Source organism: Mus caroli, chromosome 4 (genome assembly GCF_900094665.2).
Source record: "Mus caroli chromosome 4, CAROLI_EIJ_v1.1, whole genome shotgun sequence".
Classification (NCBI taxonomy): domain Eukaryota; kingdom Metazoa; phylum Chordata; class Mammalia; order Rodentia; family Muridae; genus Mus; species Mus caroli.
Genome location: NC_034573.1, coordinates 130,427,245 through 130,450,210, shown reverse-complemented (window position 1 = coordinate 130,450,210; position 22,966 = coordinate 130,427,245). Strand labels below are relative to the sequence as shown.

Here is a 22,966-nt window from a genome sequence, read left to right as displayed (position 1 = left end):
CTCTTCAGTATGTCTCCTCAGACACTCCTTAGTGTGTCCCCTCAAACACTCCTCAGTGTGTCCCCTCAGGCTCTCCTCAGTGTGTGTACCCTCATACTCTCCTCAGTGTGTCCCTTCAGACTCTCCTCAGTGTATTCCTTCAGATACTCCTCAGTGTGTGTCCCCTCAGACTCTCCTCAGTGTGTCCCCTCAGACAGACACTCCTCAGTGTGTCCCCTCAGATGTCAGAATAGGCTCCTTTCCTTGTAGCTCTTTGGTTGCTTTTGGTGTCCCTAGCTCATGTCACTCAAGCATCTCCCTCCCAATGCCCCACCTCCCTGACAGCTGGGTCAATCAGACACCCCTCTCTGGGTTTTTGTTTACTTGTTTGTTTGTTTGTTTGTTTCAGTTTTAACTGGGCAGAGGGACTGAGATGAACCCAGAGCTTCATGTCATCCTCCCCTGAGGTGCACCCCTCCCCCTCCCCACTCTCTTCCCCAGCCTTCTGATCTGGAGGCCGCACAGACAGCTCATACTCTACAGCTGAGGGCCTGCTTCCGGGTGCCTGAGAGACAACCTGAAGTCCAGTTCCACGGCTACTGCCTGCTCTTTCTTCCCCTCTAATGCTTTTTGTACCCCATTTCCAGCTGCTGATCCCCTACTCCCCTTCCAAGAATTTCTCAAGACACACTTTGTTAGAACCCTAGCTGTTGCTGTGATGAACCACCATGACCAAAAGCAAGTTGGGGAGGAAAAGGTCTATCTGGCTCACACTTCCACATTGCTGTTCATCATAGAAGGAAGTCAGCACAGGAACTCACACAGGGTGGGGACCTGGAAGCTGGAGCTGATGGAAGGTTCCGCTTACTGGCTGCTTACTGGCTTGCTCCTCGTGGCTTGCTCAGCCTGCTTTCTTATAGAACCCAGGACCACCAGCCCAGGGATGGCCCCACCCACAATGGGCTGGGCCTTCCCTCATCAAACACTAATTATGAAAATGCCCAACAATGGATATTAAGGAGGCATTTTCTCAATTGAAGTTCCAGCCTTTCAGATGACTCTGGTTTGTGTCAAGGTGACATAAAATTAGCCAATAAATAAACACCCCTCATGGACTCTTCCCTCACCCCCTTTTCTCAGGCCGGGCGGGTCCCTCCATCTCTGAGCTCCCTTGGGACCATTTTCTACAACTTCGTAATTAGCAGAGTTGAGCTGGATTGAGCGGGCATACAGCAGCACTCAAACTTGTTTGTTGAGTGACTAAGAGAAATCATAAATGTCTGCTATTGTCTTATAGGTTCGAGTTTCATACTATGGACCCAAGACTTCCCCAGTCCAAGCCCTGATCTATATCACTGGGGTGGGTAAGTGATGACCAGGGCACTAAAGAGCTGCCAAGGGCGCACACCTTTAACCCCAGCACCTGGAGACATAGGCAGGCAGGTCTCTGTGAGTTCATGGCCAGCCAGGGCAATAGATTGAGATCCTGTCTCAAAAAGGAAGAAAAACAAGGGAGGGAGGGAGGGAAGGATGGAGGGAGGGAGAGAGAGAGTGAGGAGCCAGAGCTGCCCTCTCCCTCCACATAATACATGCCCATCCCCTCCTCAACAAGGCTTCTCCCCATGACACATCGTGACCAGATCTTACTTTTGAGTAAGCAAAGAAAATTGATCATTTCTAGCCATGCACGTATCTGGTGTTTCATAAATATCCCTCCCTAAAGAGTTACATACAGAAACATGGATGACAGCCGAGGGTGAGGGGAGAGAACTTCTCTAGGTAGCATGAAGCCCCGGGTTTCGTCCCCAGTCCTGCATAAGCCAGGTGTGCTGACGCACATCTGTACTCCCAGCCCTTGAGAGGCAGAGGATTGAGGGTCAGAGGCTCAAGGTCGCCCTCAGCTACAGTGACTTTCCAGCTCCATGGGCCTCTGACAGTTACTCAGTTAACACAAATGCACTGGAAGACTCGAATCACAGTGTAATAACTGCTCTTCAGGGTGGGAAGTGAGGACCTCGGTTCTACACACAGGTCTCTGAGATACCTTATAAATGCTTTACAAACACACAATACACACATACAAACACACACACATACACACATACAAACACACACATACACATATATGCATGCACATATGCACACATATACACATGCACATATACACACATACACACATGCACACATACATACACACATACAAACACACACATACACATATATGCATGCACATATGCACACATATACACATGCACATATTCACATATACACACATACAAACACAAACACACACATACACATATATGCATGCACATATGCACACATATACACATGCACATATTCACATATACACACATACACACATACACATGTGCGCTGCTTTTTGTAGCAGATAGTTCTGTGTTCCCCAAGTCCTATTATTTATATTTCTTTTTATCATGTTAATAGCCCATACATGCACATATACTTGTATTTTTTTTACTACTCATCTTTATTTTTTTTAAAGATTTATTTATTATATGTAAGTACACTGTAGCTGTCTTCAGACACTCCAGAAGAGGGCGCCAGATCTTGTTGCGGATGGTTGTGAGCCACCATGTGGTTGCTGGGATTTGAACTCTGGACCTTCGGAAGCTGCAGTCGGGTGCTCTTACCCACTGAGCCATCTCACCAGCCCACTACTCATCTTTAAATAGAATCTATTAGTGTTGCTGGAGGGTTGGCTCAGCGGTCAAGAATATGTACTGCTCCAACAGGGTCTGGCTAGCAGCACCTACATCCGGTGGCTCACAACCATCTCTAACCCCAGCTACAGAGGATCCAACACCCTCTTCTGGTCTCCACTGGCAACCACACTATTACCCCTCACCACATACGCACAAAATTAAATAAAAATTATATAATATTTTTTTAAAAATCCATTCTTAGGGGCTAGAGAGATAAATGGCTCAGTGGTTAAGAGCACTGGTTGCGGATCAACCAGAAGATCCTGGTTCAATTCCCAGCCCCACATGACAATTCATAACTGTTATAACTCCTGTTCCAGGGGATCTGACACCCTCACACAGACAGACATGCAGACAAACACCAAGGCACTTTTTTAAAAAAATCATTTAAAAATTCATTCTTAGGATCATGGAGGAGCTTGAGGCTAGGCTGGACAACAGAGAGAGACCTTTTATCTACGTTTTTAAAAATTAAATTAGTGAGATCTGAGCCTGGACAGCATGGTCGTTTTATTTAAGTGCGTATTGAATAGGTATATGGTATGTGAAACCTCCAGGTTTCGTTTCATTAATGGATTTCATCCATGAGTATACATTTAAATTACGTGAGGTTCACTCCAGCGCCAGACTCTGTGCCGAGATGTTACACTTGCCTCCACAATCCCATTTCACAGGTTACAAAACTGAGTGACCTGGCAGGGCATACGGAGGCTTCACTGGGGTGGCTAGAACTGCTTTGGCATCATGGTCATGGCCCCTGAAGGGCACAGTGTTTGGAAGTCCTGCCTCTGGCCTTTGAATTGTACTCTGGCTTCTCTGGGACAAACAGGGGGACATGCTTGGGGGAGACCTGTCCCTCAGGGCCACTCTGGAAGCCCTGGGCTTCACCCCCACCAGATCTCTTCTCTCGGATTTCAGAACTGTCCCTGAGCGCAGATGTCACCCGCACTGGCAGAGTGAAGCCGGCCCAAGCCGGGAAGGATCAGGTGAGGCTCAAATGTCAGTCAATACTTCAGTGCCACTGGGCTCTCCTGTGGCGCCCCCTTGTGGTGATGAGCTGAACAGGGTCACCTCACCAGGGTTCTCATATGAACTTGTAAGAAACAACCCTTCCCAGACTGGCCCTGATGGACAGGTGGCCCCCACCCCACCCCAGGCGTGGGAGCCTCATCTTTTGGCTTGTGTATACGCCATCTCTTTTACAAGATCATATTTACAACCAACTATGGGTTCAGAAATGGGGTTAATCTACAAGCTGGAATCTCCAGAGTCACCCAGGTTATTAAAAAAAAAATACATAAATAGGTCTCAGCTGTGGCTCAAAAATACTCCCCAGCCCTTAGTGACTGGTGGATGGGTCCCCATGGAGCTGTGTGCAGGGACAGGGGATGATGGAGAAGGGATGAGAGACAAGGGTAGAGGGAGAAAGGAAGGAGGCGTGGTGGCGAGTATGTGTGGTGGAAGCAAGGTTGGTCAGGGTGCGGAAAGGGATCTTCACATCAGCTGTAGGGGAACGGCTGGGAATAGTGGCACACACCTCTAATCCCAGCACTCAGAGGGCAGGCGGATTTCTGAGTTCGAGGCCAGCCTGGTCTATGGAGTGAGTTCCAGGACAGCCAGGGCTACACAGAGAAACCCTGTCTCGAAAAACCAAACCAAAACAAAGACAACAAAAAAGTAGGAAGAGGGGAAAGTGTGGCTTAGAGAGCTTGCCTAGCATTGAATTCCTTTAATATTATCTAATCTATTATATTATGCTAGATCTCTAAGGGTGGGCCAACGTATTCCATCACTGGGCAGACGGTGCCTGGCACTAAGACTCACTCGTGGTCACATGAGAGTAGCTGTGTGGATTAGAATCCTGGCGTTCTTATGTTCTTGACTCCGTTTCTCTGTCAAGCCAACTTATTTTGGGGGTGGTGGGGAGTTTCGAGACAGGACAGCCTTGGCTGTCCTGGAACTCACTTTGTAGACCAGGCTGACCTCAACTCAGAAATCCACCTGCCTCTGCCTCCCAAGTGCTGCGATTAAAGGCATGCGCCACCACTGCCCGACTTTCAGGCCAACATTTTAAAAAGGCTTTTAAAGTGTATTTTTCTATTGGACCCCTTTATTTAAAAATAAAATTAAAAAGAAGAATTGAGGCTGGGATGTGGCTTAGTTGGTGGAGTTGCTTGCCTAGCATGGCTGATGTCATAGGTGCCACACAGACTGGATATGGTGGGACAGGCCTATATCTCAGCTCTCAGAGGTGGGGACAGGAGGATTCCAAGTTGAACTAACCTTGGGTAGAGTAGATGCTGTCTTTAACAAATACAATACACACATTGTGCATTTGGGGCAGATTTGGTTATATTTGGAGCCATGAAAACTCCATTCTTTGGGCCAGGAATTTCTGGGTAAGGAAAAGCCAGACAACGTGGGAGGTGAGAGAAACCAGCTGCTTGTCTCTCAGGGGCTGATGGGATCTGAGAGATTCCCTGACACTGTCTTTTACCCTCCTGATGTTCCCAGAGCACCTGGACCTGGGGCCCGGGCGGCCGTGGCGCCATCCTGTTGGTGAACTGCGACAAAGAGGACCCCCAGGCCTCCGGAATGGACTTTGAGGATGACAAGGTCTTGGACAACAAAGGTAAAGACGGAAGACCTTGGCCAGCTCTGGGGAGAGGGGCTTCATTCTTCAACAAGGCCCGTTTGCCCATGTAGTCTTGTCATAGCCCCTGAATTTGGCTTAGCAAAAGCACATTTGAGTTAGGATGTACACATTACAGAGGACGGAGTGGAGAAGCAAGTGAGCTACCAAAGTCACACATTAGTCAGAAGAGACCAGTGGGGGGGCTCAGGGAGCCCCAAGAGTCTCTGCTTTCCATGCTGGCTCCTGGCCAGCCCACACAGCTGTGCTTGGCTCAGACTCAGGGCCCAAATCAAATAGAAAGGAGTGCTGGTCCCCAGATAGCGCACAAGACCCAAGCGCCTAAAGGATGGGGAAGCTGAGGCACAGAGAAGTTAAACCCACAACTCATGTGAGTCACACAGCTACCCAGGTCCAGGGTCAGTATCTGAGGCCCAGGGAGCCTGACACCTTGGTGTGTCTGAGAGATTCGAGGACTGTGGTAGGGGCAGCAGGGTCTCGTGGACACTCATCCAGGATGCTGAGGTAGCCCAGGGATAGAGGAGGGTGACCTTCTCTCGGAGGGTGCTAAGGGACTACAGCTGAGGGGCCAGGGCAGGAGCTTGCCCAGGAATCAAAGGACGGTGTAAAATGACTGTGTCTAATGTGTGTGGCTGGCTGGGGCTGTTGCTAGGGACATCCCTGCAACCTGTGGGCACTCCTGAGGCTCCAGACAACGATAGCTAAAGAAATATGCCATTTCACTCTCCCCTTTGTCTCTCTCCGCCCCTGCTTACTGATTGAGAAACTGAGGCAGTAAGAGCTGAAGGAGTTCCCCAAGCTCCCCCAGATCCAGGTTGAGTCCACATCCTTGCCTCCTTCCCTGGGGTCCAGTCAGCAGCAGTGACCACTGGCGTTTCTGTCACCCTGGCGCTGATCCTGCCGTGTACCACCATTGTTCTGAGTGCTCTCTGTGCTCCGGAATTTGAGTCTCGGGGTCACAGCAAGAAACCAAATGGACATAGGCTGTGTTGTTCTGAGTTTCTATCCCTAATTCACCCTTTCATAGACATACACAGATAAACGTTATAGACATGCTGAAAGGAACAGAACCAGGGGCTGCCGAGATGGCTCAGTGGGTAGGGGTGTTTGCTACCAAGCCTGATGACCTGAGTTCGATCCCTGGGTCCAGCATGGTAGCAGCCGAGAACTGGCTGCAACTGGCTGCTGTGAATTGGTATATCCTCTGATACATGTACCACAGCATGTTCAACCTCTCTGATGCACACACATGATAAATAAGTGTGGGCTGGGACTGAGCAGCAGGGGCTGGGGCTAGGGCTGGGGCGAGGCGGGAAGGGGCGGTGGCTGAGCGGTTGAGCTCTCATCCTTGCACAATTAAGACTCCAGACCCAATTTCCAGTGCTCCAAAACAAACAAGAATAATTGAATGTAATAAACATTTGAAAAAATAAGCAACAAGTAGCCATTTTAAAATGAGAAAAGAAAGCCAGGTTCCTTAGTGGCAGGGTGAGGGGGAGTCTGGGCTCTGCTAAGAGGTACCTGGAGGGAGAAGGGCCCTGGGGACCATCATGGCCACATGCTCCTTCTCTCAGACCTGCAGGACATGTCTCCAATGACCCTAAGCACGAAGACGCCCAAAGACTTCTTTGAAAAGTATCAGCTGGTGTTGGAGGTGCCCAAGGCCAAGATGGACAGAGTGAGAGTCTTCCGGGCCACACGTGAGTCGGCCTAGCCTTCCATGGCACCTCTGCCGCTCTGACAACACAGTCCTTATGGGGGACCGCCCTGTCCCCATCCCCTTGGGCAAGGAGTTCTCAAGAGCTAGAGTGTGCTTGGTTCTGACTCCAGACACAGGGCTGTGAGGCAGGCTCGTGCCTCAGTCCTCTGCAGTCCAGAGGAGGTGACCTGAGCTTGTCCCAGTTGAGAACAAGGGAGTGACTGCTGCCAGTCGTTGTCCACCAATTCCCTTCTCTCCCTCTTTTCTCTCTCTCTCCCCTCCCTCTCCCTTCCTCCCCTTTCTTCTCCTTCCCCCTCTCCCCCATCTCTCTCTTTCTTTCTTTCTTTCTTTCTTTCTTTCTTTCTTTCTTTCTTTCTTTCTTCTTTCTTTCTTTCTCTCTTTCTTTCTTTCTTTCTTTCTTTCTTTCTTTCTTTCTTTCTTTCTTTCTTTCTTTCTTTCTTTCTTTCGTTTGTTTTTTTTCGAGACAGGGTTTCTCTGTGTAGCCCTGGCTGTCCTGGAACTCACTTTGTAGACCAGGCTGGCCTTGAACTCAGAAATCCGCNCTGGCTGTCCTGGAACTCACTTTGTAGACCAGGCTGGCCTTGAACTCAGAAATCCGCCTGCCTCTGCCTCCCGAGTGCTGGGATTAAAGGCATGCAAAAAAAAAAAGAGTACACTGTAGCTGTCTTCAGACACACCAGAAGAAGTCATCGAATCCCATTACAGATGGTTGTGAGCCACCATGTGGTTGCTGGGAATTGAAGTCAGGGCCTCTGGAAGAGCAGTCAGTGCTCTTAACCACTGAGCCATCTCTCTAGCCCCACTCTTTTTTTCTCTCTCTCCCCTCCTTTGTTTCCTTCCTTCCTCTCTCCCTCTCACCCCTCTGTCCCTTCCTCTCTTTTTCTCTCTCACACCCTCCCTCTCTTCCTCCCACCCCCTTTCTCTCTCCCTTTCTCCTCTCCCCCACTATGTGCCATGCCCCCATTTGCTGGGCATCTGCCACTCTGCAGCTCCTCCTATCCTGGCAGTGCCAACCTCAGGCCTGAGCACAGGGCACATGGCCGTGAACCGAGTCTTTGTCCCATTCACTTTTATCCTGGTGGGATAGGAGGAGCGACAGGTAAATAATTAGGAACAGCAGTGTGGGGTGTGGAGCTGAGGGCAGAGAGAGTAAGGCAGGTCAGAAGAGACTGCATTCTGAGGAAGGTGTAAAGGCCCTGAGGTGGGAATGTGCCTGTGTGCTCGAGGGGGGCCAGAGAAGCCACTGTGAGGTTTGTAGGATTTAAAATGGGGCGTGGATGGCCAAGGGGAGGGGTGTGTACCGATGCCTCGGTTCTCCCAGGGGCAGTGGACGGCAGAGGGCTTTCCGAGGCTTATTTTGCCCCCACTTCCTTCCAAACTTAGGCTGAAGTAACCATATGATACTTTATATTTGTGATATATTACATGTATATGTAATATCTATATTATATAATGTATAACACATATGACACACGTATTTATATGATAAACTGATGACTACCCAGGAGACCCTCCCGTTTTCCTCTGTCACTAATTTAATTGGTGTCTGTTACAGATAATAGCCTTTGCTCCTCCCTAGTCGCCTAGGAGACCGTGACAGTGCTTAGGGACAAATGAATGGACCAGTCAGTGAAAGAATAAAAGAACTGTGCAAAGTTCGGAATGGTGCTGGCACCTGCCATTCATTGCCCCTCCTGGACCCCTCTTGTCAGGGGAACAAGGTCCCAAGTGCAGCTTTGACGTTTTCCCACTAAACACCTCCAGAGGCCCTTGGGTTGTGACTCGCAGGGACCCTGGGAAGGCACCTCAGTACAGAGGAGAGGAAATCAGAAGCACGTAGCATGCTAGGCCTAAGCACACTTCACCTCTGTCTAGGGGGCAAACTGCCGTCCCGGTACAAGGTGGCCCTGGGACCACAACAGTTCTCGTACTGCCTGGAGCTGCCCGGCGGCCAGCACAACACAGACTTCTATGTGGAAGGCCTTGCTTTCCCAGACGCAGACTTCAAAGGGCTCATTCCCCTCACCCTCTCCCTGCTGGACAAGTCTAACCCGGTAGGCCTCGACCTAGGGGTGGGTGGGGGAGGGGAGGCAGGCATTGCACCCTGTCTGCCAGTGACCATGACGACCCTTCTCACCTCTCCCCATCAGGAGCTCCCCGAGGCCCTGGTGTTCCAAGACAGTGTGACGTTCCGTGTGGCCCCCTGGATCATGACCCCCAACACTCAGCCCCCCCAGGAGGTGTACGTGTGCAGGTGAAGCTCTAGGGGAGGGGTGTCTGGGTACGTTAAGGAGAGCTCTGAATTCTGGGCGGGTGCATTTTCTGGGAATGGCAAAACATACCTCCTGCCCTCAGCCCCTGGAAGCCAGAATTGGCTCAGGAGCCTGGAGTGAGGAGCAGATTGTCTGTTATCTGTCCTTGTTACCCCCCTGTGATGACGAGGCCTAATCTCCCTAGGATTTCTGACAATGAAGACTTTGTAAAGTCACTAGCTACTCTGACCAAGAAAGCCAAGTGCAAGCTGACTGTGTGCCCCGAGGAGGAGAATATCGATGACCAATGGATGCAGGTACGTGCTCCCATCCGCCTGAGGCCAAGGGACAGACACAGGCCTTGGGCTCCTGGGGCACAGCTCCAGCTCTGAGGCGCTCCTTCCTGGGATGGATTGAGAGGAAGGAGGCTCAGAAGGTCCTCACACCAGGGAGGGAGCAGGGATGGGGCTTGGGGGGGGATCAAGCAGAGAGTTCATCTGACATAGAGGTGAGCTCCCATCTCCATGCCCGTCCCTGGCTCTCATCTTAAGCCTTTGCCTCTGTCCCCTCAGCTGTCTTCCTTCTCCTCACCCATGACCCAGCCCTGCTCATCAGTGGTCAGCGTGAAGGCCGCCCCTCCGTTCATGCCATCCCTCCAGTGGGACCGTGTCCCTCTCCCTATTTGCTAAGTCCCGCCCTTGCCATCCCTGCCTCTGATCCCTAGGGAGCTGCACACAGGTTCCCATCTTTCACCAGGAAATGCCCAGGGTTCCCATCCCATAACTCGTCATAGCAACTTTGCCTGTCCCCACCCCCACCCCGCATAACTGCCAGAGAGTCACCGTCCTCACTAGATTCATTTCTGAAAACCAGTGCAGCCACCTACAGGGCTGGGTGGGCCATGTGTCTGCTCCTGTGAGATCCAGGAGGCTGCTCCCACCTGGGCACAGTAAAGAGCCTTTCCAGGGAAGCCTTGGCCTATCCCAGTATAATACTGGAAGCACTCTGGGTTCCCCAGCATCCCCCCCACCTCAGCACCTCTAGTCACCCCCACGCTGGATGTTCTTTCCTCTAGGACAAGGCTCCATCACTACACCCCAGCCACAGTCCTGGGGTGTCTCCTCCCCCCCCACCCCCCAGAGTCAGGGCCTCTGTCCTATTCATTTTCCCAGCAGGCTGTGCAGGACTCGGGTCTGCCAGCATGCTCAGGGACCATTCTCTGGGCTCAGGTATTATGGAGAATTTGTTCTTGATGGCAATAGTTAGATAGGATAGGTCCACACCATATCAGGCTTTGGGTGCCAAGATTGTGGCACAGCCACAGCTTTTCTGTATCCCTCCAGGACGAAATGGAGATTGGCTACATCCAGGCCCCACACAAGACACTGCCTGTGGTCTTTGACTCCCCGAGGGACAGAGGCCTGAAGGATTTTCCTGTCAAGCGAGTTATGGTAGGAACCCTGTAGGCCTGGCCAACCTCCAGCTGTCCAGTGTCCCTAGCCCTGAGGCCCCGTCCTTTCTCAATCCAGCTCTCCCCACCCCTTAGCAGCCTGGTCCTCAAAGCTGAGTTCCTGTTCCAGTGGGACCCAAGGGGTAGTGCTGGCTTCCTCAGTCATTACTCTGATAAGATCTGGTTTCTCACAGCCTCACCCCACATGAGCTCAGCTGGTCTTTGAGATAGCTTTGTAAGGGGCATCCTGGGCTCCCTAAGAGTGTTCTTGCCACAAGGCGAGAGTTCCATCGCTTGGGCATCATTTGTCCTTTGGGGGCTACACTGGGGCTGTGGCAGGGGTTCAGGGTCAGCCGGACTTTATCAGTCTCAGTCAACACATCCAGGTACTTTGAAGTGGCGTATTGGTGAGTCACTCTGGCTTGGCCTGGCCAGGCAGATGGATGCCAACTCAGCCCAGGTCATCAACATCATAAATAAGAAGAAGAGTATGTTTATGTTTACTGAGCCCACACGCCTTCAGATGCAGGCTCTGACTCCATTCTGTGTGACAACCTTTGATAGGGCTGCTATCTGTGGGTCCATTTCACAGAGGTAGAAACCGAGGCTCAAGAGGGACAGCATCAGGTCTCCCATGTTGCCTCTCTGCCATCCAAGGAAGACCCTAGCCTGTACTGGGGCCTGAAATCCCCAGACAGAAGAGGAACAAGCCTTACAGCCATGCATAGTTTGCACCCCAAGGAGCGAGACAATAGGCCACCTCAGGCCAGAGGCTTGGAACGAAACGTCTGTCCCATCAACCTTTGGCTTCTTCCTGGCCAAACCCTGTGCCTTTGGCCAAGGTGTGCTGGCTAAGGACAGAGGAAAGCTCATTCCTACCGTAGGTGGGAGCGTCACCCAGGACTGTTGCCAAGCCTCTGTGGCCCCATTTCCCGCACCCTGCCTGCAGTAGCTGCATCTTACCACGTAGCTATTCCAAAGGTCAATGGCCCTGCTCTGAACCAGACTCCCAGCGTTCTGTAACACAGGTCCTCAGTACAGAAGTCTCCCTTCTGCCTCATCCCACCTTGGATGGAAGGAGGTCATAGCAGGTCCTTGGCTGGGTACATTCCCCACCCAACTCTTCCTTGTGGAGAGTACCAGAGTGACAGGGAAACTGTCCCCAGAGTGACACCATGACTTCAAATTTTCCCATTACTCCCTGACCCCAGGACCTTGGCATGTGCCATACGTCATTCCCTCTGCCAGGAATGTGCCTCCCTATACTGGCACTAGCTGACTTTCAGCCTTCAGATCTCAGTCTCAATGTCCCACCTAGCCAGGCCTCTCCTGATGCTGTCAGAGGCTCACGCCACTGTTGTCAGTTTGCTTCTTCCTTGCTGATAATACATCCTGACCAAAAGCAAGTTGGGGAAGACCCGGTTTATTTAGTTTATATTTCCATACCACACTGTGGAATCACATCTCACTATCAGTGAGGGAAGTCGAGGCAGGAGCTGACTCAGAGGCCATGGAGAAACTTGCTCCGCCTGCCTTCAGTAGGACCCAGGGCCACCAGTCCAGGGCTGGCATTGCCTCCAGTGGGCAATCTTTTTTTTTTTTTTTTTTTTTTTGAGACAAGATTTCTCTGTATTGCCCTGGCTATCCTGGAACTCACTTTGTAGACCAGGCTGACCTCGAACTCAGAACTCCACCTGCCTCTGCCTCCCAAGTGCTGGGATTAATCGCATGTGCCACCACTGCCCAGCTCCAGTGGGCAATCATTAATCAAGACCCACAGACAATCCTGTGGGCAACCACAGGCCAATCTGATTGAGGCCAATCTTATGGAGGTGTTTTCTCAGTTGAGGTTTCTTTCTCACCAGCTGATCTTGTATCAAGTTGACAAAAACTGACAAGTTTTGCTGCCATCTCTCCAGCCCCATAAATAAAAAAAATTCTAAAGGAAATAGATTTAAAACAAAATACTTCTGTTAAAGCTAACCCAGTGCTGTGGACAGCAAAGTCAGTGAACTGCTGGCCTCAGTGGGACCATCAGTTTAGAATCTAAGAAATGGGTGATCTAGTAAGTCGTCAGTCAGGGTGTGCTCTGTCAGTGTTATAAAGAGATTACATCCAGGGGCCAGCCAGAGTGGGAAGAGACCAGGACAGATGAGGTGGTGGTGGCTGCCTGTGGTCAGGCTCTGGGTGGCTCTACAAGACCAGGCCAACTGGATTTTCTGGCCATTGTGAGGGAGGTGAGGCGAAGGTGGCCTCGAGGCTATCCCCTGGGAAGAGAGGCTCACAGGAAGGCTGTGGGTTGCTGAGCACTCAGGTGGGCGCCGACATCTGTCTGATGTCTGGTGTCCAGCATCTGGCGGAGCAGAGGTGGCCAGAGGTGTGATGTGGGTGGTGGGCTCAGTTCACAGACGGGATTCCATGAAATAGCCACCTGCTGACACCAGAAAGTGAAGGAGGCACAGGTGGCCTGCCCTTCCCCCACAGCATAGAGCATTGTGGGAAGGCTGTGCAAGGCCACTGCAGGCAGCTGCCACCCAGCACAAGGTGTTTTCTCTTGAGACGCTTTCTCTGGTGCCTCAGTGATGATCTTAAGGCCACACTCTGACAAGTGACATTTCTGTGACAAGTGATTTGAGGCCTTTGGAACTGCAGGAAGATAAACCCAGTGTTACGTTAAGCCACTATCTGGAGGTGATTTGTCACAGCACCCACAAAGCTCACATAGCGGTGACCTATGTATCCTCTGGTGAGAACTGTCGGGATGTAAAACATCTGTAAAGCCATAAAGCCCATTCTAAGCCAGGGTCTGAGTGGGGACATGGTGTGAACCACAGTGCTGGCCACAGGGGTGGCTTGGACTCCTGTCCCTCCTCAGATTGACTGAGGAGCCTTGCCTTTACTCATCCCCCATTCCCAACTCTACAGAGAACAGGAAGAATGCTTTGAGAGTCTGTTGTTCTGTGCAGGAGTTTTCCAAGCAGGTCAGGTGACACATGCTGGGGACTCAACCAGCACCCCCATCTCTTTTTCTTTTTTTCTTTTTTTGGTTTTTCGAGACAGGGTTTCTCTGTATAGCCCTGGCTGTCCTGAAACTCACTTTGTAGACCAGGCTGGCCTCGGATTTAGAAATCCACCTGCCTCTGCCTCCCAAGTGCTGGGATTAAAGGCGTGCAGCAACACCGCCTGGCCCCCATCTCTTTCAAGGGCCACTGACTCAATCCAACATCCCTTCCACCCTGCAGAGTCGTAAGGTTCCTCTCTGGTATCCACAGAGCTCCCTCCCGTTACCACCATGGGTGCAGCTGCCATATCCCCCTGGGGACAATCGTTTCTCTCATTATATCCTTCTCCCATCTTAGGGTCCAAATTTTGGCTATGTGACTCGAAAGCTCTATATGACAGAGCTCACTGGGCTGGATGCCTTTGGGAACCTGGAGGTGAGTCCCCCAGTCACTGTCAGAGGGAAGGAGTACCCACTGGGCAGAATTCTCATCGGGAATAGCGGTTACTCCAGGTAAGGAGAAGAACATGGGGATGGCTGGGGTAGGGGACAGTGACGAAGGCCACAGCAAGGCCTCCCCTATGTTCTCCAAACCTAGGAGGTCAGCAAACATTGAGAGGAAGCCACCTGGAAGGTATGGAACCTCCAGAGCCTACCTCTACCCACTTGTATGCCTTCAGGGTATGACAGTTTACTGAAAACCTACTATGTGCCAGAAGCTGGGGTTAGATCAGTGAGTGTGTCACACCAGAGAAAGCAAATGAGTAAGATAAAAGAGAACACAGAAGAAAAAAAAAAAAAGCAGGCTGGGCAGGGTGGTGGTACACGCCTTTAATCCCAGCACTTGGGAGGCAGAGGCAGCAGATTTCTGAGTTCGAGGCCAGCCTGGTCTACAGAGTGAGTTCCAGGATAGCCAGGCTACACAGAGAAACCCTGTCTCGAAAAACCAAAAAAAAAAAAAAAAACCACAGAAGAGGTGTCCTGGGACCAAGTGACCTGGCATAGGACAGAACATGAACAAATGTCCTGAGGCAGGAATGAAGGCCAGCGTGGCTGGGACAGATTGAGGAAGAGAAGGAAGAGGAAATAGAGGAGAAGGAAGAAGAGAAGGAAGAGGAGGAGGGGGAAGAAGAGGAGAGGGAGAAGGGAGAGGAGGGAAAGAGGGAGAGGAGGAAGAGGAGGAGAGGGAAGAGGAGGGCAAAGAGGAAGAGGAAGAAAAGGGTGGAAGAGGAGGAGGGGGAAGAAGAAAAGCCGGCTCACGTAAGAAGGCCTCACAGTGAAGACGAGGCTCAGGGAAGTGAAGGGATAGTCCTGAGGCCACACAACAGCTGAGGAGTCACCCACCAGCTCTGAAGCCTAGGCTTCTCCATCACACAGTCTAGGCCGAGTCAGCGGGCAATGCTTTCTGTGGTTCGACACTGATCCTAGGACCTCAGCGGCCGTGCCTCAGTTTCCCCCCACCCAAGGAAGCTCCAGGGACAAAGCTTAAATTGCTCAGATGTCAATACCATGACAGCAGCAGCCCAGACTCCACGGTCCCTCTCCTAGGTGGGAGGAGCCCAAAGTCCTCTGCCAGGCCACCAACCCCAGACATCTCCAATTTGGGAACTTTTCCGAAGGCGATGGAAATGCGTTTCTGTTGGGGTTACACTGAGCACGGGTTGGTAAGGGTGACTTACAGGTGGGTGGGTGACTGTGAAGTATCATGAAGTCTCTCCCCAACACAGATGACTCCCCCTTTTTCAGTCAACCTTTTCCCACATGGCTACACTCTATCTAGCACAGTGGTTCTCAACCTTCCTAATGCTGGAACCCTTTAATACAGTTCTTCATGTTTCCGTGACCCCCCCCAACCATAAAGTTATTTTTGTTGCTACTTTATAATTTTGCTACTCTTATGACTCATAACGGTAATGTGAATACTTGTGTTTTCTGATGATCTTAGGCCACCCCTGTGAAAGAGTCACCCCAATGGGGTCCTGACCCACCGTTTTGAGACAAATATCCCCAGCTCTCGGGACATTTGCATGTGACAATACACCCTTAGAGCAGAATCACTTACAGCTGGAAGGGGTGCAGGCAGGAGCTAGAATCTCACAGGAGGGTCCAGTGACCCTCCCCAACTCCATCTATGAGGGGAGATCACCAGGCCGGATCTCAAGGCCGTGTGGGAGTCATCACTGTGTCTTTTCATTGCCGCCGATGCCTGTCATAACTTCAAATCCCTGCAAGAGCAGCAGCGAGAGCCGGGACATGCACCAGGCCCTACAAGACTTCCTGAGCGCCCAACAGGTGCAGGCCCCCGTGAGCCTCTTCTCCGATTGGCTCTCTGTGGGTCACGTGGACGAGTTCTTGAGCTTCGTCCCAGCACGGGACAGGCAGGTGCGTAACCCTTCTGCCAGGGTTCAGAAGCCAGCGCCCCCTCTCCGTGGGGGGAGGAAGGTGGTAGATGGAATCCCGGGTGGGTGGCTAAGCAGCTCCGGGCCCTTGACTCCAGCGTTTCCCCAGCAGGGTTTTCGGCTGCTGCTGTCCAGCCCCAGAGCTTGCTACCAGCTGTTCCAGGAGCTACAGAACCAGGGCCATGGGGAGGCGACACTGTTCGAAGGACTCAAGAGTAAGTTGACCATGGCTGGCGTCCTGTGTGGGCAGCTTCTGCTGTCTACCGGCTCCACTGCTCCTTGAGATCCTGTAGGGTACAGAGAGTTGTGTACCTACTATGTGCAAGGGACCATGCTCAGCGCTGGGCCTCCAAGCTCCCTGTGAGCTACCAAGACGACTAAAGGTACCTTTGGGATACCTGAGTCAGAGGCAGCAAAGTGGGGGGGGGGGAGGTAGAGAGGGAGGGAGGTGGGGGGTGAGGGGGATTGTCGAGGTGACAGATAAGGAAAATTACAGACAGGCAACTAAGATGGCCCGGAGGCAGCCAGCCGTGAACGATCTGAATGAATCAAGTCCATGGATGGAATGTTTCAATAGGCAAGGGCCGGCGTCAGAGACGAAGGGCTCTCGGCGGCTCAAGTTTCTCTAAATATGTTTAAGTGTGTTACACAGAGGCAAGCAAACCAGCGCCCCACTCCCCGCCCCCCACTCATATTGCTTTCTTTTCTCTCCCTTGTGTTGCTGAGAGTGGAAGTTTGGGGTCTCATACATGCCAGAGAATTGCTTTGTCACTGAGGTCACTCCGCTTGCCCCCCCCCCCCCAGCCACCTCCTCTCCTAACAGGATCTGGATCTGAGGCTGGGGAATGTAACTCAAATGGTACTTGCCAGGATCGTCCCCGGGTTCTGTCCTCAGCACCCATAAACTGGATATGGTGAGGCACGCCTATAAGCCCAGCACTCAGGAGGTTGTAGACCAGGAATTCAAGGTTATCCTTGGCTACATCACAAATTTTAGGCTAGCTTGGGCTACATGAGAACCAGTTTTAAAAGTAAATATAGGGCCTTCAGAGATGGCTCAGCCATTAAGAGCTCATGTAACTCTTAAAGAAGGCCTGAGTTTGGGTCCCAGCACCCACATGGTGGCTCTCAACCATCAGTTCTCCAGTTCCAGGAGATCTGATGCCTTCTTCTGACCTCCTTAGGCGTCTGAAACCCTCTTCTGACCTCCTCAGGCACCAGGCACATGTGTGGTGCACAAATATAATATAATATAATATATACATTAACATATATATGTATATATAAATTAAAAGTAAAAGGGACTGGAGAGATGGCTCAGTGATTAAAAGCACTCAGTACTCTTCCAGAAGACCCAAGTTTAATTCCCAGCGCCCACATGGCAGCTCACAACCATCTGTAACTCCAAGATCTGACACAGACACACATGCAGGCAAAGCACCAATGCACATAAAATAGAAATATTAAAAAATAAAAATATTAATAAGTAGGCTCTGAGACCTTGGGATTGGAAACAGCGCAGACTACCAGAAAGCTGTCCATTTCTAAGCCACTCCTGAGCCAGGGGTCTGATCCAGGTGTCCAGTGTCACCTCCCAGGGACATTGACATAGCAGTCTTGTTGATTGGTGCTGAGGCCTCCCCAGTTGTTGTGGCTGGATCAAGGGCTGGCACTGGAATGGGGTTTGTTGGCCTAATTGGTTGACTGTGCCAGGATCTTGTCTCAGGCAGCAGCTTGTCTTCTCTGCCACTTGGGGCTTTGTCCTGTTTGAAGGTCACCCTCCTCCTTCATTCCCTGTCACACGAGGCTCAGTGGGGCCACCCAGCCATCCTGATTGGTTTGACTCTGACAATTCCGGTGCTGGAAGATGCTAAGAATTATCATTAAAGACAACATTTCCCAAACCCCTTCTCTAAAACAAACAGGGTCCCTTTGGAGATGGGGGCCTTTGGGGGAGCAAGAATATATCCACCCATTGAAGGAATGGCGGCACCGGAGGGTAGCCTGCCTCCCGAGTGGGGTCCATCGTTTTCTCTCTTTCTCCACAACAGGGAAAAGGCAGACAATCAATGAAATTCTGTCCAACAAGAAACTAAGAGACCAGAATGCCTATGTGGAGGTACGCAGCCTGGGTGTCCTGGAGATGCTGCAGCGGGTGCATGGGGTGGGGCGGGGCTCTCAGGGGTGCTCACAACGCACTGGCGACTAGCCCAGGGTCAGAAGCCCAGGCCCAGGCAGAGCACAGGAGGGGAGCTTGTGAGGTCCCTGAGAGCCTGAACCCCCAGTTCTTACCGATCCCTGCTGCTATCCCACACTGTCTCCCCTAACGCACTCCCTTGGCCTCCCTACCAGAGCTGTATCGATTGGAACCGGGCGGTGCTGAAGCGGGAGCTGGGCCTGGTGGAGGGTGACATCATCGACATCCCGCAGCTCTTCAAGCTCGTGGGGAACTCCAGAGGGAACTTGAAGGCCCATGCCTTCTTCCCAAACATGGTAAGGAGGTGACAGCCACTGCCTGACTCCCTCTGACTCAAATGACTTCCTAAACTGCAATACACAGCCTGGCCAGGCATAAGGCAGGTCCAGGTGGCTCTTTGGTGCGCCTTTTGAGGCTCACGTAGCCCTCTCGGCACCCAGAGCCTCTTCTGAGCCTCACACAATGTCAGGAGTGCTCTCTCTTGTGGCTTTGCCTTCCAGAGGCAGGCTCAGAGAAGTTAGGTGTCTAACACAAAAACACACAGCAGGCAAGGGATAGCAAAGCCAGGGTCTGGTTTCAAAACCAGCTCTGCCCTGCTGCTTCTTGTCTCCCATACTGGGTTAAGGGACCAGCAGACACGGGACATAGACAAAGTGTTCTGTGGTGGCATTCACTGCCAGGAAGGGGGCCCCTGTGGAACAGGACCCAGAGCAGGGCCAGATTTGACCTTTGTTACTTAACTGTGACCGCCACATGTCTTCCTACCTCCTCCTGCCTTTTTTACCAGCCTCCTCCAAAGGACACCCGAGTACTAGGTGGAGAATTACCTAGATCTAAGGAGCTGGTGATGTTTCTCGGCACAGTCATTTTCAAAGTGGGCTCCCTGGAGCTCTGGGGTTCCAAGGCAGCAGCTCTAATTTAGCCATTGAGGTATCTCCTCCTTCATGTATTGAGCTATGACAGAAGACTCCATCCAGTAGGGAAACCGGTCTCCCTCTCTCCCTGAACATAGTGCCCGAGGCCCAGGGATCACAGTTCACTGTGATGTGTCCTAAGTGAGCTGAAACAGCTCGTGGCCCTTTACCCACAGGACGCTTGTTAGAGGCAGACACGCAGTGTGCAGTGTGTCCACCACGTGAGAGGTGAAGGCAGGAGAGTCTGGGGTTCAGAGTCAGCCTTGGCTACAAGAGACCCAGTCACCAAAAAGAGCTGTGCAGGCTGGAGGGATGGCTAAGCAGTCAGAGCCCTTGCTGCTCCTCTCAAGGACCCCAGTTCGATTCCTAGCACTCACGCTGAATGGCCCTCCAACTGCCCGCAACCTAAGCCTAGAGGATCTAGGTGTCTCCTGGATTCCTTGAGACACCTGCACGCACCTGGCAGACGCAGACAAAAGTAAACGGAAAACTGGAGGGTACAGCCAGGTGGCTTAGTGGCTAAGAGCAACTTGCTATGGAACTCTGATGGCCAGAGTTCAGATCCCAGGACCCCGGTAACAAGCTGGGTGTCACCCACATGTGCCACCCATATGCCTGTAAATCCCTGCTCTGAGGGACACAGAGACAGGGGCTTGCAGGCAAGCCCGGGGAGAGAGACCTGGCCTCAAAGGAATACACTGAAGAGCACACAAGAGGCCTTCCTTGGCTCTGGGTGCACCCACCCCTCAAGGCACACACAAAAACACTGTGGGGGGGGAAAGGAGAGGAGGGGGAGAAGGAGTGAGGAGAGGGGCAGGAGGAGGGAGGGGAGGGGAGGGGGGAGAGGGAATAGGAGGAGAGGGAGGGGGAAAGGAGGGGAAGGGAAGGGGAGGAAGAGAAGGAGGGGAGGGGAGAAGGAGTGAGAGGAAAAGGAATGAAGGGAAGAGAGAAAAAGAGGAGGAAGGGGAAGGGCAGGAGAGAGAGGGAGGGAGGGGGAAAGAGAGATGCAAAAGGGAAAAAGAACCAACCTTAGTCCAGAGACCTGTGGGCCCTACCCTACAGCTGTTGCCTCTGATCCGGCCCCACCCTCCCGCAGGTGAACATGCTGGTCCTGGGCAAGTACCTGGGCATCCCCAAGCCCTTCGGGCCCATCATCGATGGCCACTGCTGCCTGGAGGAGAAGGTGCGTTCCCACCTGGAGCCGCTGGGTCTGCACTGCACCTTCATCAACGACTTCTACACCTACCACGTGTACAACGGGGAGGTTCACTGTGGCACCAATGTGCGCAGGAAGCCCTTCACCTTCAAGTGGTGGCACATGGTGCCCTGAGTCACCACCCCTGGCAGCCTCCCTCAAGGACTGTCCTGGCCAGAGGTAGCTGCTCCCCACCGCCCCCCCCAGCGAGGTGCAGCAAGAGATCTGGGGACGGTTGGGCTTCCCCAGAGGTGGCCACCCCTCCCTGCTGTGACATGTTTGCTTCACCCACATCTGGCTCCTGTCCCATCTCTGTGTGTCCACAAATGGTCCTTGCATAGCAAGCTCAGCTCTGCTTAGAGATGCTGCAATAAAGATGTGGTTTTGTATCTTTAGTTTACCACGGAGTTCCACACCCCCAGCCCCACCCTCCGCAAAGCACATTGGAATCAATTTCAAAGCACCAATGAGGTGAAAAAGCTTCAACTATGGCTGGCAGCTCTTTTGACTTATTTACTCTCCCGTATGTGTGTGTGTGTGTGTCTCTCTCTCTCTCTCTCTCTATATATATATATATATATATATATATATATATATATATATATATTAAAAAAAAAAAACAGGGCTGGCGAGATGGCTCAGCGGGTAAGAGGACTGACTGCAGGTCATGAGTTCAAATCCCAGCAACAACATGGTGGCTCACAATCATCTGTAATGAGATCTGACTCCCTTTTCTGGCGTGTCTGAAGACAGCTACAGTGTACTTACATATAATAAATAAATCTTAAAAAAAAAAAAAAAAACGGGCTTGTGAGATGGCTCAGTGGTTAAGAGCACTGACTGCTCTTCCAAAGGTCCTGAGTTCAAATCCCAGCAACCACATGGTGGCTCACAACTATCTGTGACGCTCTCTTCTGGTGCATCTAAAGACAGCTACAGTGTACTTAGGTATAACTCGGGAGGCAGAGGCAGGCAGATTTCTGAGTTCGAGGCCAGCCTGGTCTACAGAGTGAGTTCCAGGACAGCCAGGGCTACTCGGACAAACCCTGTCTCGAAAAACAAACAAACAAACAAACAAACACCACACATATACACACACACACAAATTCCTTGGAGCCTAAGATGATGACACACACCCTTAATTCCCACCCTCCAGAGACAGAGGCAGGTGGATCTCTGTGAATTCAAGACCAGGCTGGTCTATATATTGAGTTCAGGCTAGCAGGGTCTACACAGTGAGATCCAGAGTCAATTAATTAATGTTTAATTAAAATGAGTAAATAGAAGCACGTTCCTCGGGCCAGTGAGATGGCTCAGTGGGGAAAGGCACTTGCCATGAAACCAATGGTGAGCCAAGGCTGGTCCCCAGGACCCGCGTAAAGGTGGAGAGAGAGACCTGCCTCTGCAAAGCTGTCCTTTGACTGCCACAGGCATGCACTGGGTGGCGCTGGTGTGTCACAATGCTACTTGCCTTTGCCTCCCAAGTACTGGGACTAGAAGTGTGGCCAGCATGCCCTACTCTGTGTGTGTGTGTGTATGTGACCACAGTGCACATGTGGAGATCAGAGGACAGCTTGTGAGACTCACTTTCCTCCTTCCACCATGCGTGCTCTGCACATCTTGCTCAGTGGTGAACGTCTTTACCCACTGAGCTACCTGGCCAGTCCTGACTTTTTCTTTAACCTCATCAAGCCAAAAATTCCCTTCATCCCCCTCCCTCAGAGACTGCCTAAGAGTGCTCTGAGACAGACGTGGTAAATGCCACAGACCAGGTGTTCCTAAACCCCAGGAAGGGACCCAGTTTCTCATACTGGGACCAAAGCAATTTTACTCGGCGAGAAGCTGAGTAGCTGGGTGGCTGTCCCCTTCCCTCTCCAGGTCCCCCAAGAGAGCTCCTCTCTGCCTCTTCCAGGTCCTGATTGATTGATTGATTGATTGAGACAGGGTCTTCCTAGAAGCCCTAGTCTGTCTGAAACTCCTTTTTTAGCCAAGGCTGCCCTCAGACTTGCAACCATCTTCCCGCTTGAGCCTCCTGGGTGCGTGGATGCAGGTGTGCACTTCTGAGGCGGCTGGGAGCTAGCTCCTTCTCTGAGCGGCCAGTAGAATGGAGAAAGAGACTAATGGAGGCGGCTCTCTCTAGGCTGTGCCCTGCACCAAGGTCTTCTGGGAAATACGAAGTTTCCATACAGAATCTCCTTAATTAACCCAGGCTGGCTCCCTACTCTTGTTCCTCCTGCCTCAGTCTACCCAGTTCTGGGATTGCAGACGTGAGCCACCATGCTCGGCTCTTAATGAGCAAATAACAGGGACAGAGCATAGGACGTGGAGGCAGATAGTTCTCTACCCAGGAGCTACACTCCCACCTATCCCCCTTTTCAGAACATTGGCACAGTCTTGTTAAATCGACCAATCTAGACGTGAAGTCACTCGGTAAGCACAGGCTAGCCTACCTCAGCTGGATCTTTTTTCCCCCCTGACAA

At 51.7% G+C, this 22,966-nt stretch overlaps 1 protein-coding gene across 1 annotated transcript in view; it reads left to right on the top strand.

The window, feature by feature from the left end:
- Padi4 (peptidyl arginine deiminase 4) overlaps positions 1 to 20,873 on the top strand; it is a 27,850-nt gene extending 6,977 nt beyond the window's left edge. The window contains exons 3-16 of the mRNA XM_021161258.2: positions 1,277 to 1,343; positions 3,624 to 3,691; positions 5,220 to 5,337; positions 6,933 to 7,058; positions 8,954 to 9,132; positions 9,229 to 9,332; positions 9,536 to 9,647; positions 10,674 to 10,781; positions 14,140 to 14,294; positions 16,019 to 16,163; positions 16,293 to 16,395; positions 18,232 to 18,299; positions 18,533 to 18,673; positions 20,388 to 20,873. Of these exons, the coding sequence (XP_021016917.1) occupies positions 1,277 to 1,343; positions 3,624 to 3,691; positions 5,220 to 5,337; positions 6,933 to 7,058; positions 8,954 to 9,132; positions 9,229 to 9,332; positions 9,536 to 9,647; positions 10,674 to 10,781; positions 14,140 to 14,294; positions 16,019 to 16,163; positions 16,293 to 16,395; positions 18,232 to 18,299; positions 18,533 to 18,673; positions 20,388 to 20,621 (1,728 nt within the window). The 3' untranslated portion in view covers positions 20,622 to 20,873. The remainder of the gene's footprint in view (positions 1 to 1,276; positions 1,344 to 3,623; positions 3,692 to 5,219; positions 5,338 to 6,932; positions 7,059 to 8,953; positions 9,133 to 9,228; positions 9,333 to 9,535; positions 9,648 to 10,673; positions 10,782 to 14,139; positions 14,295 to 16,018; positions 16,164 to 16,292; positions 16,396 to 18,231; positions 18,300 to 18,532; positions 18,674 to 20,387) is intronic.
- The last annotated feature ends 2,093 nt before the right edge of the window (positions 20,874 to 22,966 follow it).